General features: G+C 37.5%; 1 protein-coding gene across 4 annotated transcripts in view; it reads right to left on the bottom strand.

Moving 5' to 3' along the window:
• Window positions 1-14,495, bottom strand: part of LOC136883507 (fatty acid synthase) — an 830,097-nt gene that overhangs the window by 161,970 nt on the left and 653,632 nt on the right. For all 4 annotated transcript variants that reach the window (XM_068229677.1, XM_068229680.1, XM_068229678.1 and 1 more), the window contains one exon: window positions 5,503-5,701. In XM_068229677.1, the coding sequence (XP_068085778.1) occupies window positions 5,503-5,701 (199 nt within the window). The remainder of the gene's footprint in view (window positions 1-5,502; window positions 5,702-14,495) is intronic.

Below are 14,495 nucleotides of genomic sequence, written 5' to 3'. Positions count from 1 at the left end.
GTGTGTGGACTTGCGCAGGTTGAACGAGGAGACCGTTAGTGATGCCTACCCCATGCCTGACCAGAAAGACTCGCTGAAACAAGTAAGTGGGTCTATGATTTTCAGCATGCTGGATCTCAACTCCAGATACTGGCAAGTGGAGGTTGAGGAAAGTTCTAGACCACTGACCGCTTTCATGACACCAAGAGGTTTGTACCAGTTTGCAGTAATGCCCTTTGGATTGAAGAATGCTCCTGCCACCTTCATGCGACTGATGGATAAGGTATTATCAGGATATGTCAGAGATTTTTGCCAAGTGTATCTCAATGACATTTTAATATTCACAACAAGAATTTTCAAGAACATCGTGTACATCAGAGGAAAGTACTGGAACGACTGAAGATTCATGGACTGACTTGCGAACTGGAGAAGTGCCACTTTGCCCAGTCCTGCGTAGAATATCTTGGCCATGTCCTAACCTCTGAAGGCTTAGAAAGGCAACTGTAGAAGAATCGAGCTATCGAAGAAGCTGAACGCCCGCGGACCAAGCGACAAGTACATCAGTTCCTTGGCTTTTTGGATGGTGTAGCAGCTTTGTGCCACACTTTAAAGAGAAGGCAATACCACTCACCAATCTACTCAATAACAATCGCCCAATCCGATGGACCAGCAAGGAAGAGGCAGCATTCCAAGCCATTAAGGCTGCGATATGCAATGCTCCCGGTCTAGCCCATCCCGACCCTCAACGGAAGATGCGCCTGCAGACTGCCGCCAGTGACTCCGGCTTAGGAGCAGTGCTATTCCAGGAGAGGTGTGATGGCGGAAGGGACATCATCGAGTATGCCAGCAGGAAGCTATCTCCCACTGAACAACGCTACTGCACTGACAAGAAGGAAGCCTTAGCCGTGGTGTGAGCCATGGGCAAATTCAGAGGCTACTTGGAGGGAAGGAAGTTCCAATTCTATACCAATAACGCCGCTCTCAAATGGTTGAACTCTGTCTCGGGCTCAAAATCTAAATTGATGCGATGGGCCCTGTTAATCGCTGAATTTGATTTTGATGTGTGTCATGTCCCAGGACTGACGAACATAAAAGCAGACAGCTTATCTAGGTACCCAGCGATGGAACCTGAAGCTAGGAGCACCGTTGTCGAGAGGGAGTTCCCACAAAAATTTGAGAGTGAGCCTAAGGAACCTGTCTTGATGACCATCAAGAAGGAACTTAATCTGGGAGTGATCAAACAGTGGCAGGAACAAGACAAGCCCTGTAGGACCAAGAAGCAGTGGATTAGGAGACAGAACAACGATAGTCGACTTGTCCCAAGGGAATTCAAGATGTGCTATAAGAACTTCCGGGTCGACAGAGGACCCTTGGTGTACAGGATGCACCTCTCCTGACGCGCCTGCAGTAGTGGTGATCCCCAGACAGCACACGACGGACATCCTCGAGAAGTTCCATGACAGCACAGAAGCCAGACATCCAGGAGGCGAAGAGACATATCAGTCTATACGACGAAGATTCTTCTGGGTCAACATGCGGAAAGATATCCTGGACTATGTGAAGGGGTGCTACATCTGTGCCTGCATCAAGGCGAGCAACAGGAAGGCAGATTCCAGTCAGCGAGGAAGATGGCCACAATGCCCGTGGGAGGTCATAGCCCTGAACTTGATGGGTCCTTACCCTAGAACACCACGGGGTAAAACAGGACTTCTAGTAATCACTGACCTCTTCACAAGATGGAGTGAGGCCTCTCCGATACCTGAAGCCACGAGGGGACGCATCACCAGACTCCTACAAGACGAGGTATTCAGCCGCTACGGTTATCCACGGTGCATTCTGTCAGACGTTGAAGTGGCAGCAAATGATGGCAGAATGGTGTGTGAAGCACTGGACCACCCCTATCTACAACCCAACGGCAAATCCAATGGAACGACGGAACCAGGAGCTGAAAAGGATGCTACGAGTCCACCTGATAGACAAAGAACATCGACTGTGGGACTGTCAGATAACGCAGTCACTCTTTGGCCTGCGACGAAACATCAACCGTGTCACCAGCTATTCCCCAGCAGAGCTGTTTCTTGATCGACAGCTGTACGGCACCGGGAATTGGGAGATTCGTCCACCACCCACTTCGGGCCAAGATGATGCAGCTGTTTCCCTGGTGGAGTGGCGGCAGCAGGAGCAGCAGAACATCAAGGTGAAGCAAGCTTTGGCCGAGAAGAGATTCATTACCCAGGCCAAATCTCAAGATGTCGAAGAGACCTAGATCTTCCTACCAGGCCAACAAGTACTGTGACGTAACCACCCAGTCAGTAATAAGATTGGAGGTATTCACGCAGGTCTCACACCTAAGTGGGTCGGTCCCATCGAGGTAGATAAACAGCTGGGCCATGGGGTCTACTTACTGAAGACCAACCCTCCTGTCAAGGTCCATGCATCGGAGTTGCGGTGAGTCACCCAACTGCTGCGCATACAGAGTAAGCCTGGAGGAGAGGCGACTAATGACACACCATCATCTGGTCATTGTGAGGAGAACATATCGACTATCATTGAGAAAGAAGCTGGCAGCGAGACAACCCCGGCCCCCAACATGGCAGATGGTGGTCAGGAAGAGGAGAGCATATCCAGCAACATAGAGGAAGAAAGAAGATACAATCTACATCCAAGGCAAAGTCGACGAGTGTGACAAACTATGGAAATTGTTTCAAGTCATAAGGGGGATACTGACGCAAGTGCAATGAACAGGTATAACTTGAAAACAATATTTTCTCACCCATGGGTAACTAATGCAGATATCGAGCTCGAATTATTATTATTATTATTATTATTATTATTATTTTACAATTATTATTATTATTGTATGTATAGCTGTGAAGTGTTACATCCATTTGGTATTAGTATTATTATTACATCATGTGTACATGTGATATGATCGCGTTGTTTTTGAGGTTATGTCATGAAACAGGCACTCTATATAAACATTTATATCAGTTCAGTTAATGTAAATACCTGTAAATTAATATTATAATTTATTGTTACCTGTATATATAAATTGTAATCCATAATTTTGAAACACATTGTAACTTCCAGAATGATAATAGGTGACGAGAACTATTGAGAATATTCCATCCATTGTAAACTGTGTATTAAGCACTCTAAAATTTTCACGAAGATATATTTTGTAATATAACTTTCTAGAAGCCTAGCCAGGCACATACAGAGTTCGCCAGAAAAATATATACACTCTTTACGGAACAGAAAACGATTTATTCTGTTGTGTTTTTTTTTTTTTTTTTTTTTTTTTTTTTTTTACATTTAAATTTTGATTACACATGTAGTTTTGTCTTCAGTTAAACATATGGTTACATGAGATGTTCAAAATGTTCACCGTTGGCTGCTAGACACAGCAGAACGACAAGCGGTCGCTCCAACTACGTCCGTCAATGTTTGAATGGGGATCTCTGCACATTCCGCTGTAATCTCCTGGCGAAGGGCCTCCAGCGTGCGTGGCGTACGTCAATAGACTTGATTTTTCACAGTTCCCCACAAGTAAAAGTCCATAGGGGTAAGATCTGACGATCGTGAGGGAAACTCAATGGGCCCTCGTAGACCAATCCAATGTCCCGGCAGATTGTCGTCCAGGAAAGCTCGTACTGCTACACGGTAATGTGGTGGCACCCCGTCCTGTTGGTAGAAGACTTCATCATCGGCTCCATAAAGCGCACGTACAGCTCCTAAAATTAATGTGTGTAACATTTCCAAGTGCACTGCTCCAGTGACAGTACCATCAAAGGAAAAGGGTCCTAGTAAGACCTCGACGACAGTCATCGCCAGACATTAACCCCTGGTAGATTGACCACATTGTCCACATGAACATGCGGTTTTTCCGGAGCCTAGTAGACACAGTTATGTTGATTCACTGTTCCATTAAGTTTAAACTGGGCTTCATCAGATCACATTAACTTCGTCAGAATTTGTTCATCTTGGGTTATCATTTGCTGATACCATTCGCAAAATTGCATTCGACGATCGAGATCATCCTCATTAAGCACATGCAGTAATCGTGGGATGTAAACTTTCCACATAGCTGTTTTGGGAAATTTGTCGTACACTTGTATGCTAATCCCCACTTCCCGTACACATTGTGTAGCAGACTTCTGTGGAGTATTAGCAAAACTTTCCAACACGTGAGCCGACGAAGCAGGACTGGTAGCTGTGCGCGTTCTTCCCAATCTTTCTTTGTGAATATCACAAATCTTTCCATGCATCTCAAACTTTCCAGTAATGCGTTTGTTAGGCGTGTTGGGGGTTCTGTTTCAAACTCCCTCCTCAACTTACGTTTCACTTCAACGCCATTATCAAACCTGATAAACCATAAACCACTTCAGAATGTACTTTCATTGCTCAAACGTTAAGCGTGCTCCAGCCACTACAACATTTAAAAACAATGATAAGAGTTGACAATGTCCATATCCTGATATCGTCTAACAAACAGTGTATACATTTTTCTGGTGGACCCTGTATATAAGGGGACGATCTTGACAGTAAAAGTTAGTTAGTTGTTGTTTAGTAGGGTTGTGGTGTAGCAAGTATATATCCCGGGCTGAGATGCAATACGTAGGTCGAGTCATAAGTCATGGCAACTATTTCTTTCTCGCAAACAGGAGAAAACACAGAGAATGTAAGATATTCATTTGGAAATGTGCGGTATGTACTTACGTATGATGCGACTAGATGGTGTATGTAAACAACAGTGTGGGTCTAAACATGCCCCAAGTTCAGTGTGTGAGTGAGAGCGTCACAAAATGGCATACGATGTTCAAGGTGTTCTTGTGTGGCATCCAGTGCGTGAGGCGCACACTGTCAATGTAGTTTATTACATTTCTTTTTTGTTGTACCAATTGCGCCATGCAGTGCAAACCAAACGTCCAGATCTTTTGGACAACGCCATAATCCTACACGATATCGCAACAGCTCTTACAGCAGCCATTGTTCAGCATCGCTTACAGTGGTGGGGATGGGAGGTTCTTCCACACCCGCCTTATTCGCCTGATCTGAGCCCACCATCCACCTCTTTCTAGGCCTTCCCCATTGTCTTCCTGCTATTATTTTCTCCATAAATACTTGCGTGTGATATATGGTTAATGAACAAAAATCAAAACTCAGTAATAGACAAAAATTTATTTAGGAACTCAATAGTTAGCACAAAGACGAACTGAACAGAAGAAAGGAGGGAAGCTGTTAGACAAAGAATGTTCCAATACACAGAATACAAGAAGTCCAATTTTAAAGTTTCTTTATATACCCCTAAGATGGCTCTAAATGAAGGGGAAAAAAAGTATATACATAAAGTACTGTACTGAAGAGGAAGCTAAATAGTACCATCCTCCATAAGGAAGTTGAGATCACACTGTTGTTGATATTGTTATTATGACACATTAATCTCCCATCGAAAAAAAAAAATAAAAAGAAAAAGAAAGAAAGAAAGAAAGAAAGAAAGAAAGAAAGAAAGAAAAAACTTACCTATTAGAGTGTTATTTGCCAAATCAAACTTGCCAATCTCAAGGAATCGACCACCATCAGCTAGACATCGCAGAGAAGCCACCAGTTTCTCCTCTGACAGAGAGTTTAAGACAAGATCAACTCCTTTACCTCCTGTTTCACGCATCACCATCTGTTCAAATGATGTATCACGAGAATTTCCTATGTGTGAGTCCGGAATCTAGAAAAATCAAGATAAGTTTGATGAAGAACTTCAATATTTGCATACAAGGATTACTTCATATCTAATATCTAATCTAATACTCCCTGTTTAAACCAAATCTTATACGAAAAATTATATTTTGATACGAAATGCCATTCAGATTGGGATTGGGGTTCTCTGGTAAAATATCAACGAGACAGTTTTCATAAAATATAGTTATTATAGTTCAAAAAGTATTACGTTCACAGGAATGGTTAACATATTTTCTTTAATTAGAAGCATGTTTGCACAAAGCATAATGGCGCTTACATAACGAATGTGGTACGGAGCCGCCACCTGCCAAAATAAAAATGCTGGCCCCCTCAAATATAATGTAAAACTTATACATAACTTAATATACATTTATTAAAGCAGGTAGAAGCAATGCAATATGTTGCCAAGTTATATGAACAAAGGTAATACTCATTATTGTTAAGCTTATTAGTTTAATAGGTTTTTTGACTGCCTCCGTGGTTTCACGGCTAAGCAGCTGAACTGCCAACTGGCACCACTTAGCTGTTCCTATGTAATTTTTTCTTTTTTTTTTCTTTCAGTAACCACAGAATTATACACTTACCGAAGTCTCAGATATAATATTTATTTGATTACAACACAGAAAAATATACAAACAAAATTAAATAAAAAACTGTTCAAATAAAATTTGAAAAATATCAAACCGCACAACAGATAAGCCTATGGAAAGAGAGTTCCTCCGAAACCGAGTTGACTGATCATTACCACACAAACTTCTTACTGGCGTCATATATTGTTGTCAAATAAATGTGTGACTACAGTTAAATATTCTGCAAAATGTTTGCATAATACAGTCTCAAGTGCACTACGCAACAAGAAAGTATCCTTTTCTAACTATAATATGATATTTTGGTATGAATTATCACGGTTGCAATTATTTTTAAATAATATTTGGTGCAGGTCTTTCCTGAGGAGTGTGTCGCAGTGTTGCCAGAGCTGTGCTGTGTTACACTCAACACAATAAACTGCTGCTAGATGCAATCAAGTGGCAATTCCTCTACGTAAAAATTGTAAAAGAACAAACTACAGTATTTTGACTGATTCTACCATTTACGTGCAGAGTGACATTCGACTAGATATATTTTCTTTTTACTCTTTTGCGAGGAGTCTTTGGCACCTCTTAAAGGTCCCAACACATCTGCATTGGAGGCCCTAACGTTACACCCCTAGTGCTTGCCGACAAAGTGTGCAAGATTCAAAGATATGAGTTTCATTGTTGTTTCCGTATTGAACTGAGATCACAGAGATGAGTTATTTATAAGGTTCAACCTATTCAATACTAATTACGTGTTGTATAGATGTTATTCAAAACATTTATTCAACATAGGACCGGTTTTGACATTTAAATGCTATCATCAGCCATAAAACAAATCACAAACCAATGAGCAAGGACACATTAATTAAAACTGGTGTAGTGGCACATTGAAATATGTACATTAAAAGTCTTTACACGTCCATTCACACCATGTGTCAAACAAACCGTCAAAACAAAAAAGCAACGGCATAATAAAATTGGCGCAGTGACACATTGAAGTATGTGCATAGCCTCTCACTATTCAAAGATTAAAAGAAGGTTCCTTGATATGTTCTCAAAGCACAAAAGTCTTTGTACGCCCATTCACATCCCTTGTTAATTGAACAACAATAATCAGATCGGGCGTAGTGACACACTGAGATATTTACATGGTCCTCTCACCAATCTAAGTCAATAGAAGGCTCCGACACACTTCCAAAGTTAAAAGTCGTTAAACCATCCATATTGAAATAATAACATTAAGTTACTTATTAGACCACCTAATCAATACAAAATCGTCTTGGATGATTTACATAAATTTGTTAGCTAATAGTGGGACATGTTTCGCCTTCTCTGAAGGCATCATCAGCCATAGTCTTAACCTTAAATTAAAAATAAGCGTCTAAATAACATGTAGTGATGAAATGAATTTTAAAATCTTGAAGAGATTTGAAGTAAAATAACATTAAAAATAACAATGATGGTTTGAAAATACAATGTGATGAGATACAATAGTGGAAGTATTAACAAAATTAACCTTAGAAGGCTGCTAAAATAAGTACAATGGAATAAAACAACAGATTGTTATACAACAAGTAGTAAGATTGCATAAAAGTAAAGTTGATAGTAATGGCGGTTATAATTAGACGATGGCGAAAAATCTTATGTAATCAAAGTAAAGAGGAGAGAGTAAAAGTCAAAGTTAGTCGAGAGATCCGAAGTTCATTATGATCTTGAAGATAAAGGATGAAAGTCAGATGCATATGGTGAAGTTGTAGAACACGTTGAGGATATGAAGTTGGTGAATAGAAGTTGAAGAACAGTTTCAAATAGGATCACTATGGACCATCTCAAAATTTGAAGTGATGTTCAAATGTTGTAAATTGTGAGTTTGTAGATATTCTAGTTGAAAAAGCATATACAAGTGGAATCTGTAAATGGAAGCAAGAAACGTAGAGTTAATTGTGTGAAAAGATATTTGAAAAATCTTGAAGTAGAATCGTATGCACTTACCACTTGACGGTGACAAAGATAGCTTGTAATATTATGAGTAAGAAGTATTTGCAACAGTAGACTTCTTGCTACGTGTGTTATAACTGAAGTTTTGTGTTGGAGGGGGATCTGTTTGCGTTGACGTAACTATTAGAGGGGGGCTGCTATTGGTGGGAGGGAAGGAAGAGAGTGTATTACTGCGCGTGTTGTAACGGTGTAAGGCTATTGGAGGGAGCGATGTTCCGGTGGGTGTGGCTATGGGTTTATTGGTTGTATTTGAATTAGAGGTACTAGCGGTGGGGGGAAGGGAGGGGGGTATATTAGCTGTAGGGGAGGTGGGAACTCTAATTGATGTGAGGTTGAAGATTTTTAAGAATTTGTTGGTGAGGGAAGTTGATTCTCGTAATAAAATAAGAATCTGTTCATACAAGGGGCTTTTTTTATCAATAGTGTCATTTAGATTTTTATCTTTATTAAAATGTTGGTCGAGGAAAATAAATAAGTTTTCATATTCTGTCATGAGTTTGCTTTTATCAACTCTTTTTAGGATATGGAGGTCTTGTTCTATTGTGGTGAATTTATGCCCAGTGTCCCTCATATGGTTGGCCATTGCGGAGAATTTGTTGTGTTTTTGGGCATTGTAATGCTCGGCGTATCTGGTAGAGAAGCTGCGGCCAGTTTGGCCAACATAAGAAAAATTACATGTAGAGCATTTCAATCTGTATATTCCTGATCCAGAGTAACTATTGTCTGTGATGTTGATAGAGTTGTGATTGAAGAATAAATTGCGATTAGTGTTTTTTGTTGTGTAGGCTATTTTTATTTCGTGCTTCATTAATGAATTGGTTATCGGGTAAATGCTATGGTTAGTGAACGTGAATTTAGCGTATTTTGGTTTGACGGGTTTTAATGGAGTTAAATTGGTAGCTAGTTTTAGTTTGGTTTTATTGATGATTTTATCAATCATATTCGTGTTAAATCCATTGAATTTAGCTATTTCCTTGATGAATAGTAATTCTTTCTTTAAATTAGTAGAGGACATAGGGATCTTTAATGCTCTATATATTAAACTGTGATAAGTGGCTTTTTTATGTGAGTTGGGATGTAAAGAATCATTTTTTATGGTTGTTGGAGAAAAGGTGGGTTTTCTGTATATTTGGAAGTCGAATTTGTTCAATGCTCGTGTGATTTTGATATCTAAGAAGTTCAGAGAGTTATTGAGCTCATCTTCTTTAGTGAATTTAATATTATTATCTAAGTTGTTGAGGAATGATAGTATGTTATTGCTGTTGTTGATTTGTTTATCAATGATAGCTATGGTATCATCAACATAGCGATGCCAAAGACAGAGTCCGTTGATGTTATTAATAATCTTACTATGTTCGAGATTATCTAAGTATATGTCGGCTAGTATTCCAGATAACGGGTCTCCCATCGCTAGACCTTCTTGTTTGTAAATTTTCTTATTGAAGGTAAAATAGTTGTTGTCTAAAACGAAATTAAGTAATTTTAACCATTCATCAATTTCGATTTTACTCAATGTGCTATGTTTCAACAGATTGTTTTTTATGATGTTAATAGTATTGTTGATAGGGATATTAGTATACATGTTGGTGATGTCAAAAGAACATAAAACGTGGTTTGGTTGTAGACTGAACTTATTTAGGGAATTACAGAGTTCGATCGAGTTCTTTATGGGGTTGGAGTTGTGAAATTTGAAGTGTTTTTTTAGGAATTTGTGTAGGAATTGAGAGGTTTTATAGGTAGGACTATTGATACTATTAATTATAGGTCGAATGGGGACATCTTTTTTATGAATTTTGGGCAGTGATCTGACTGTAGGTAATTTTGGGTTCATTACAGTTAATTTCTGATAATCTTGATCATTTAAAATGAAGTTAGAATTTTTCAGAAGGTTCTTTAAGTTACGCTGTATTTTGTTTGTAGGATCTTTGTTAATTAAGGTATAGGTATTGTCTGAAAAAAAGGTTTCAGTTTTATTGATGTAATCTTGTTTGTTCATTATTACTATGGTGTTGCCCTTATCTGCTTTTGTAATTACTACGTTGTTGCTATGGATTTTGGATTTCAGGTTTAGAATTTGTTTCGAGACATTGTGGTTATTATTAGATGTTATCTCATTAATCAAAGTTGGGAGTTTCTTTTTTACTTCATATCGTACGTCATTCTGTTTATCAATTGGGATTTGTTTATCGATATTAGTTTCGGTTTCAGCGATGGTAGTGATGATGTCTTCTGCCTTTTTGTGATTAGGCCAATTATGTTTGATGCCTTTATCTAATAGATTTAATTCTTGGTTAGAGAAGGTTGCATTAGATAGGTTGATTGTAGTGGGAATGTTAGTCAAATGGGAAGGGGACACTTTGTTGTTTGTATTTTGGTCAGGAGTTTTACATTTGTTTTCTTGAAGACTAAGTAATTTATGGTTTAGGGTTTTCTGTTTCTTGTCTAATACGTAAGATAGTTTGAGGTCAGTGTACCTTAAAAATGAGCTCCATTCAAGTGGGGGTAATTTCTGAGAGATGGTCAAATGAGTCCTATATAATTGTAAATTTAGTAAAGATTTCTTCTTGTATAATAGTTTAAATTTCATTTTTCAACCATATGTTGTTTACTTTCTTTTGAGTGGCATTAGATTTTGAATAGGGATGACTTTTTCTTTGTAAAGATTTGAGAAATTTAGGTACCAACTCTAATTTCAAGCAATCTTTAAGAAACTTGATATCTCTAGAAATCTTGCCTATTTTAATTTTTAGGTTTAAGTACTTGTTAGGTTTTACTAATGCCTGGTTGGCATTGACATTACATGTAATAAATATCATTTTTGGTCCGTATTGATGATGTAGATTGAAATAATAACATTAAGTTACTTATTAGACCACCTAATCAATACAAAATCGTCTTGGATGATTTACATAAATTTGTTAGCTAATAGTGGGACATGTTTCGCCTTCTCTGAAGGCATCATCAGCCATAGTCTTAACCTTAAATTAAAAATAAGCGTCTAAATAACATGTAGTGATGAAATGAATTTTAAAATCTTGAAGAGATTTGAAGTAAAATAACATTAAAAATAACAATGATGGTTTGAAAATACAATGTGATGAGATACAATAGTGGAAGTATTAACAAAATTAACCTTAGAAGGCTGCTAAAATAAGTACAATGGAATAAAACAACAGATTGTTATACAACAAGTAGTAAGATTGCATAAAAGTAAAGTTGATAGTAATGGCGGTTATAATTAGACGATGGCGAAAAATCTTATGTAATCAAAGTAAAGAGGAGAGAGTAAAAGTCAAAGTTAGTCGAGAGATCCGAAGTTCATTATGATCTTGAAGATAAAGGATGAAAGTCAGATGCATATGGTGAAGTTGTAGAACACGTTGAGGATATGAAGTTGGTGAATAGAAGTTGAAGAACAGTTTCAAATAGGATCACTATGGACCATCTCAAAATTTGAAGTGATGTTCAAATGTTGTAAATTGTGAGTTTGTAGATATTCTAGTTGAAAAAGCATATACAAGTGGAATCTGTAAATGGAAGCAAGAAACGTAGAGTTAATTGTGTGAAAAGATATTTGAAAAATCTTGAAGTAGAATCGTATGCACTTACCACTTGACGGTGACAAAGATAGCTTGTAATATTATGAGTAAGAAGTATTTGCAACAGTAGACTTCTTGCTACGTGTGTTATAACTGAAGTTTTGTGTTGGAGGGGGATCTGTTTGCGTTGACGTAACTATTAGAGGGGGGCTGCTATTGGTGGGAGGGAAGGAAGAGAGTGTATTACTGCGCGTGTTGTAACGGTGTAAGGCTATTGGAGGGAGCGATGTTCCGGTGGGTGTGGCTATGGGTTTATTGGTTGTATTTGAATTAGAGGTACTAGCGGTGGGGGGAAGGGAGGGGGGTATATTAGCTGTAGGGGAGGTGGGAACTCTAATTGATGTGAGGTTGAAGATTTTTAAGAATTTGTTGGTGAGGGAAGTTGATTCTCGTAATAAAATAAGAATCTGTTCATACAAGGGGCTTTTTTTATCAATAGTGTCATTTAGATTTTTATCTTTATTAAAATGTTGGTCGAGGAAAATAAATAAGTTTTCATATTCTGTCATGAGTTTGCTTTTATCAACTCTTTTTAGGATATGGAGGTCTTGTTCTATTGTGGTGAATTTATGCCCAGTGTCCCTCATATGGTTGGCCATTGCGGAGAATTTGTTGTGTTTTTGGGCATTGTAATGCTCGGCGTATCTGGTAGAGAAGCTGCGGCCAGTTTGGCCAACATAAGAAAAATTACATGTAGAGCATTTCAATCTGTATATTCCTGATCCAGAGTAACTATTGTCTGTGATGTTGATAGAGTTGTGATTGAAGAATAAATTGCGATTAGTGTTTTTTGTTGTGTAGGCTATTTTTATTTCGTGCTTCATTAATGAATTGGTTATCGGGTAAATGCTATGGTTAGTGAACGTGAATTTAGCGTATTTTGGTTTGACGGGTTTTAATGGAGTTAAATTGGTAGCTAGTTTTAGTTTGGTTTTATTGATGATTTTATCAATCATATTCGTGTTAAATCCATTGAATTTAGCTATTTCCTTGATGAATAGTAATTCTTTCTTTAAATTAGTAGAGGACATAGGGATCTTTAATGCTCTATATATTAAACTGTGATAAGTGGCTTTTTTATGTGAGTTGGGATGTAAAGAATCATTTTTTATGGTTGTTGGAGAAAAGGTGGGTTTTCTGTATATTTGGAAGTCGAATTTGTTCAATGCTCGTGTGATTTTGATATCTAAGAAGTTCAGAGAGTTATTGAGCTCATCTTCTTTAGTGAATTTAATATTATTATCTAAGTTGTTGAGGAATGATAGTATGTTATTGCTGTTGTTGATTTGTTTATCAATGATAGCTATGGTATCATCAACATAGCGATGCCAAAGACAGAGTCCGTTGATGTTATTAATAATCTTACTATGTTCGAGATTATCTAAGTATATGTCGGCTAGTATTCCAGATAACGGGTCTCCCATCGCTAGACCTTCTTGTTTGTAAATTTTCTTATTGAAGGTAAAATAGTTGTTGTCTAAAACGAAATTAAGTAATTTTAACCATTCATCAATTTCGATTTTACTCAATGTGCTATGTTTCAACAGATTGTTTTTTATGATGTTAATAGTATTGTTGATAGGGATATTAGTATACATGTTGGTGATGTCAAAAGAACATAAAACGTGGTTTGGTTGTAGACTGAACTTATTTAGGGAATTACAGAGTTCGATCGAGTTCTTTATGGGGTTGGAGTTGTGAAATTTGAAGTGTTTTTTTAGGAATTTGTGTAGGAATTGAGAGGTTTTATAGGTAGGACTATTGATACTATTAATTATAGGTCGAATGGGGACATCTTTTTTATGAATTTTGGGCAGTGATCTGACTGTAGGTAATTTTGGGTTCATTACAGTTAATTTCTGATAATCTTGATCATTTAAAATGAAGTTAGAATTTTTCAGAAGGTTCTTTAAGTTACGCTGTATTTTGTTTGTAGGATCTTTGTTAATTAAGGTATAGGTATTGTCTGAAAAAAAGGTTTCAGTTTTATTGATGTAATCTTGTTTGTTCATTATTACTATGGTGTTGCCCTTATCTGCTTTTGTAATTACTACGTTGTTGCTATGGATTTTGGATTTCAGGTTTAGAATTTGTTTCGAGACATTGTGGTTATTATTAGATGTTATCTCATTAATCAAAGTTGGGAGTTTCTTTTTTACTTCATATCGTACGTCATTCTGTTTATCAATTGGGATTTGTTTATCGATATTAGTTTCGGTTTCAGCGATGGTAGTGATGATGTCTTCTGCCTTTTTGTGATTAGGCCAATTATGTTTGATGCCTTTATCTAATAGATTTAATTCTTGGTTAGAGAAGGTTGCATTAGATAGGTTGATTGTAGTGGGAATGTTAGTCAAATGGGAAGGGGACACTTTGTTGTTTGTATTTTGGTCAGGAGTTTTACATTTGTTTTCTTGAAGACTAAGTAATTTATGGTTTAGGGTTTTCTGTTTCTTGTCTAATACGTAAGATAGTTTGAGGTCAGTGTACCTTAAAAATGAGCTCCATTCAAGTGGGGGTAATTTCTGAGAGATGGTCAAATGAGTCCTATATAATTGTAAATTTAGTAAAGATTTCTTCTTGTATAATAGTTTAATTTCATTTTTCA

This window comes from Anabrus simplex, chromosome 11, assembly GCF_040414725.1.
Source record: "Anabrus simplex isolate iqAnaSimp1 chromosome 11, ASM4041472v1, whole genome shotgun sequence".
Classification (NCBI taxonomy): domain Eukaryota; kingdom Metazoa; phylum Arthropoda; class Insecta; order Orthoptera; family Tettigoniidae; genus Anabrus; species Anabrus simplex.
This window is presented reverse-complemented; position numbering and strand designations above follow the sequence as displayed.